Source organism: Miscanthus floridulus, chromosome 17, assembly GCF_019320115.1.
Source record: "Miscanthus floridulus cultivar M001 chromosome 17, ASM1932011v1, whole genome shotgun sequence".
NCBI classification, from domain to species: Eukaryota; Viridiplantae; Streptophyta; class Magnoliopsida; order Poales; family Poaceae; genus Miscanthus; species Miscanthus floridulus.
Window position 1 is genome coordinate 80,595,301 of NC_089596.1, and position 6,415 is coordinate 80,601,715.

General features: G+C 46.0%; 1 protein-coding gene across 1 annotated transcript; it reads right to left on the reverse strand.

Annotated features, from left to right (window-relative positions):
- Nucleotides 1-5,111: 5,111 nt before the first annotated feature.
- LOC136515843 (uncharacterized) lies at nucleotides 5,112-5,858 on the reverse strand. The gene is made up of 3 exons (XM_066509324.1): nucleotides 5,537-5,858; nucleotides 5,356-5,460; nucleotides 5,112-5,284 (listed from the first exon to the last, which is right to left on the reverse strand). Exons 1-3 carry the CDS (start codon nucleotides 5,856-5,858, stop codon nucleotides 5,112-5,114), a joined length of 600 nt encoding a protein of 199 aa, XP_066365421.1.
- Between the last annotated feature and the right edge of the window lie 557 nt (nucleotides 5,859-6,415).

Here is a 6,415-nt window from a genome sequence, read left to right on the forward strand (position 1 = left end):
GCACTCTCAGGGATTACCCTTCTGCCAGGACGATCAGGACTTTTAAATCACCTACCCTTGGACTCACGCCTACGGCTCCCTTCTGAGGTGCACTTTATACTTATCGACTCCCGGCCTGAGGTGAGCTACTCGGCTTCGCGGTCAGTCTTCAGACACGGCCAACTAAGAGAGAGGCATGCGTTCAACATGAACAGGAAAGGCTCCAAGATTCGGTCCTTAAGCGACATAGACGGAGTCACTGCAAACCGGCAAGCCTCCGCCCGGTCTTCATTTCAAGTTAAGATAGGTTCTTTTCCACGATAGCAAATATAGCCAACCATGCCATATGTATATTCCTATATCTCGCAGGTGACAGGAAATCACCTGACTTCTACCATGTTTAAGCAAGGCTAAGCACTACATGAACCTGAGCTACATAGGATTCAGGGTATCAATATCTGGACAAGGATTGGATAACCAATGCAGCAAGTGTTTGCATCCAACACCTAAACTTAATGCGACAATATATATATGTACAATAATACTTTAACTGCATTTCAGAAATTAGGAGGCTTAATATGCTCCGGGGCTTGCCTTTCACAAAGTTGCACAGACGGTGATCCGGGCACTCAACGGCGACCTCGTCTGGCACTTCTCCCGAGGGCTGCACCTCCTGAACCTCCGGTGTTGGCTGCTGCTGCTCGCTTGGTTCCTCGAATTCCAGCAGTGTCACACCTTCCGGTACACCTATTGCATGCCGATGCACAAGATAAATATCATGGATGCATAAGGAATGACATGATGCTCATGATGAATGAATCACAGTAAGTGTTTAACGAAAGCATCACTGGACACTCGTTTACCGATTAAGAATAGCTCTATTCAAATCACTTTAAAACATGTATCTAACTTAACTTGAAGAACAAGATCAACTTACCTAACTTGCATAACCTAAGATAAAGATGCTCATCTTCAGTTAAAGGCCTAACACCTAGGAACATTACCACAAACTTAGAAATAGTAAAGGCATACTTAAATCAACAGTTAAAGTTTCATATGCACACAAGTAGTTCCTTAATTCATTCACAACAAGAGTTCTACAAACCCAAATGACTTGCATGAGGACATTCTAGAAAGCTTATGAAATTCTCTACAATTCATTTGTAAACATCAAAGCATGATTCTTACGTTAACCAAATCGAATTCAAGTAAACCTAGAATCTATCCAGAAATGGCAGGGTTACTAAATTAAATATTTAGTAATGATGCAAAAGCATAATTGGACCAAACCAAGTTTACCAACTTGTTGTGCATACCAGAGTAACATCAGAAAGTATAGTGCCAACTTCTAAATAAATTATTCAATATCCTTTTCTAATTTATTTAGTTAATTAGGTGATTAAAGCAATATATAGTAAAACTGTTCAGAAAAATCTACAAAAATTACAGTAGCTATCTCATGCTTCACATAGACTACCATAAACATTTCAAAGCCATTGGGCAAGCAGAACTTGATGTATCCAAAATAACAGATGGCATGTCTATTTCTAGCATAATTAGGAAACCCTATTAAAAAGTGTCAAGCAACAGATTTCTTATTTTTCCTAGTATCACTCTAGCATAAGAATAGCACTCACCAAATTTTACCTTTACTGGATCTATAGAAAAATTATGAAAATTCACACAAGATCCATCCATGCAAATAAGAGAATTTTCTAACTCCTACATACAGTGTCCAAAATGTATGAAAATTTAACTACAAGCTATTCACGATATGAGCAGTACACCATAAAAATTTCATGCCATTTGGAGCTACATAGAAAAAGATATAATTACCCCTATTTCCTTCATGATTAAAAGAGATAATTAGCAACTCCATTTTTCATAACAGAACATGGCATAAATTATATTTTTAATATAAACTAGACATTATCCTGAACTCAACAAAATTGGAACCACATCAATTGGATCTACCAACTAGGAGATACATATTTTTGAAAATGTACACAAATCTGTGAAAAAGAATAAACAAAACAAATTCGAAACCCTAACCCTACTGCTGGGCCGGCCCGGAAAAGCTCGGTGGCCCGCGAAGCACGCGCTGGCGCGGCCTAGAACTTGGCGTGGCCCACGCTGGCTCCCGCCTTGGCTCAGCGACTGAAAAGGGACCCGCGAGACAGAGAGACAGGCAGGGGAGGAAGAAAAGACGGTGGCGTAGCTCGTCGCCGGTGACAGCTCCGGTGAGGCCATCGGTGCTATGGTGTTCGCCTCACCCATGCGCATCTAGCGGTGCCATCAATTGAAGCTATTGCCGTGGCTAAAGGCAATGGTGACGGCCATGGCGGCGCACGGCCACGGTTTGGCTGGCTCCGGCGAGGCGACGGCGTCACGGCTCTAGTGGGTGACCCTACGAGCGTCAGCATCGCACCCAGGACTCAGAGCAAGGAGAAGATGAGACAGCAAGGGGCTCGAGTGGCACAACCGCGTGCGAGCTCTGCCGGCAGCGGTCATGGCGACCCGGTGGAGCCGCGCTCACGGTGAGCTCTACCTGAGGCGAAAACGCGATGACGGTGTGGTCGCGGACGTGGAGGAACTCACGGTGGTGCTGTGGCTCTGATGGATCGGACCAAGGCGCTCGGTTGAGGTGGATTTTGGCTCGGCGGCTGCCACGGCATCTCGGTCGCCGTGCTCGCAGAGGAAGGAGATGGCAGAGAGTGAACTGGCGAGACGCAGAGCGAGTGGTGAGGCGCTGGCTTTCATCTATAGCTCGGACAAGCGATGTGGAGACGTTGGCAGAGCATGCGCGCCACACGGTGTTCAGCTCCTGAGCCGGTTGGCCACCATGGGCTCTGTCGGTTTTCTGAAACGTTGATTCAGTGTTCTACGACGATGACTGACAGCGTGAATTCGACGATCCGTAACTCCCAAACAGTGGCGATCTGGTTCATGGTATAGTTAACAAAATTGAATACCTAAGTGAGTACAACAACTTCGTCAATTGGAGCTCGAGTTGGTTCAGCCTGGTTAGGGAGATACAAGCCTCCAAACATTGATACATGAAACTGAAAATCGTCTTAAGGACTTAGAAAAATTCTAAGTGTAGAATTCCACCCCAAATCTGACTTGTGGGCCATGTTTGAGGCTATTCCATACATTTTCATGAGTTGGTCATAAAACAACTTTTGTTCCTTGATAAATTGGCTACAAATTTGGTAAAGGGTGCACAGCCATGCAAGGTCTCTAGGTTGGTCTTTTGAATCAGTCAAACAGAGTCACTCTAAGGGTCATTCTAAGTCAAACCTCCACTTAAAGGGCATTTTTGTCATTTTGATCCACATGAACAATGTCCCATCAATTACCCTAAGTGTAGTTAAGGTGTATTAGACCCTAATTAACCACTCTACACAAGTGCTACACCAACTTCTAATGATCACATGTGATAAAGCAACCAAAACAATCAATTTCACTCAAATGTTGCAATTCCATGTTTCACATGTTTCATGACCTTGTTGCCATTTTAAACTTATCATATTACACCATGTTGCCATGTTTCAAGGTATGAGAAACGCATGTTGCATTCACATGTTGCACTACTACCATTCATAAGCAATCAAGCATGAAACAAACATAATTGCGAATGTTGCATATGCATGTTTCAGTACAATGGCATGATGAGATAGATGATGCACAAGTTTATGAAATGAAATGCAATTTTGTGGAAGCCAAACACCTAGGGTGTTACATTTCATCCATTATAAGTTTCACTTACCGCTATCGGGCTATACGCCACTCCATGACGATCTCCAATACGTTCGCCAAGCACGCCCAATTTGCCGAACACGATTTCTCCAATTCACCGAACACGTTAACTCCGAAAAACGCCGAACGCGATTTCTCCAATTCGCCGAACACGTTAACTCCAAAAAACGCCGAACACGATTTCTCCAATTCACCGAACACGTTAACTCCAAAAAACGCCGAACACGATTTCTCCAATTCGCTGAACACGTTAGCTCCAAATTGCCGAACACGATCTCTCCAAAAATCGCCGAACACGATCTCTCCAATTCACCAAACACGTTAGCTCCAAATCACCGAACACGATCTCTCCAATTCGCCGAACATGTTAGCTCCAAAAATCGCCGAACACGATCTCTCCAATTACCCGAACACGTTAACTCCAAATCGCCGAACACGATTTCTCCAAAAATCGCCTACTATGTTTTCTCCGGATCACATAGGTCTTCCTACTAAAAACGACGACGATTTTGCGCTCCAAATTACGTAACATAGCTCGCCGATCGTCGAGCAGCACATGTTTTTCTTTCTGTTTTCTATGGAGAAGACCGAGTCTCCGATTACATCCTACACGTGCTTAGGGGCTCTACGTTACGGTTGGTCGGTTGCGGTTCCTTGGTCATGCCTGTTCATCCTACACATGTCAGGGTCTCTGCACTCGACGTTATGGACTATGGGCTAGTCAAGGCCTAGATTTCAGGCATGAACTAACTGCTCGGACGCCACTTTAGCTATTTTTCTCGCCAAGTTACTCAAGTTGGCTACTGGGCAGCATGTTTTTTTTGCACTGATAACTATGGAGGACACCAAGGCTCTAACATACAATCAAATGTGCTATGAGCTCCGTGCTCTGCGTGTTGGGCGCTAGGCTACGGTCTTATGATAACGCTTGTTTTTCCAGCATACGCATGGGCTCCGCGTTACGAGTTACGGATTACGGGCTAGCTAAGGCATCAAGTTTAGTGAAAACTAACTGATCAAACATTGCTTATATTATGCATAACTGCATCGGGTTGTTAATACAACGATTCTTCACCGCCAGATAAAGCAAGTGTTACAGGCGATAATATCCGGGCAGTTTGTTAAGCTTCGCCAACAGCTTCTGTTTCGCCAAACAGGTCTATATCGCCGACAAGCATTTTTGCTGCATCCTCAACATCATCCTCCAGTTGCTGGGTTTGCGCGTCGCTCAGCCCATCAGTGAACCCACCACCTATCGACTGGATGTCGACAGATGGATAATGGGACCAAACCACTGCAGGGGCATGAGTAGCGGTGGTCAAAACGGCGTCGCGGTTGAAGTTTTTGAAATTCTCCCACGCTGCCTTGCATCTCTAAATGATGGTGTCTGGCCCTTGCTGCCTGCTATCAGGACGGGGCGCCGGTTCAACGTCGACGCAGTCGAGTACTGGTTTTATTATGGCAGTTATAGTGTTGAAGTTGTCCTTCTGGACTTTGGCTTCCTGCACCAGCACATCGAACTGTGCCTTGGTTTTATGGCGATAATCTACAAGAATTACAATGGTTCATCACGACAAAAAAGTATTACGACATTACTTCCGATCAGGGGGTACCTACCTTTCAGTTCTTCGGCCAGTTTATCTGCTCGCTCCGACTCTTTCGCTTTCTCTTGTCGGATTTGCTCGACGGTCTGGCGAAGCTGGTTGAGTTCTGCATCTTGCCCTGCAAGCACAATAGTTAAAAAATAAAAAAAACGGATGGCCAACTACTGCAAAGTACATTATGTGACAAAGAATACCGGATTTCAGCTTGGATACATCCTCGAACTGCTGGCACTTCCGGTCGAGCTGCTCGGTTTTACTTTTGAGTTCTCTATTTTTCTTGCCCAACTGCTCGGATATATTTTTAACCTCCTCGGATACAATCGCCAGTTGCTCGGATGTCTTCTTCAGCTGCTCGAATGCAGCCGTTAGTCGCTCGGACAGAACCCCCTTCTGATGTTCAAGGTCCCGTGAGTTCGACTCCGCAAGGTCCCGTTCGCGCTGGGCCCTCTGAATACTCTTTTCCGAAAGACTTAACGCCTCCTGGAGTCTCTTATTTTCCTCGGCGAGGGGCTCCATCCTCTTCATCAGTTGGTGCCATTGCTCGGCTGTTCGAGCTATCCCCTGTGGATTAACAATGCAAGAGATAAACCTTGATCTCCAACAACATATATCAGTGTTTCAGGTGCGGTACTCACCTCGATTTGAGTCATAACTCCAGCAACGGCGGATTTCAACCTCTTTATTTCCCTGGTGGTGTTTTCTTCCTCGACGACTACTACCACTTCCCCATGTTTCAGGAGAATCCAGACGGACTAGGGTTTAGGTGCGGCACGCTCGATCTCCACAACCTCGTCCTCCTCCGCCGCTGCTTGAGGCACCACTGGGGGGCTCTGTGGTTGGACAGCTGCTCCGACCACTCCTGGCATCCCTGCGGGTGATGAAGTTTGCTCCTCGGCCATTGACGGAGTTGCATCCTTAGCCTCCGGCGCATCAACAACAGCTACAGTTTCCGCTTCCAAAGTATCGACTTTTTCGGTTGTAGCCTCGGTTGCGGTCACCGACGCGCCTGTCGTATGCGCCAACGATTCACCAGCGCCAGGACCACTGGCAGCGGTGGCTGGCCCGTCCTCTGT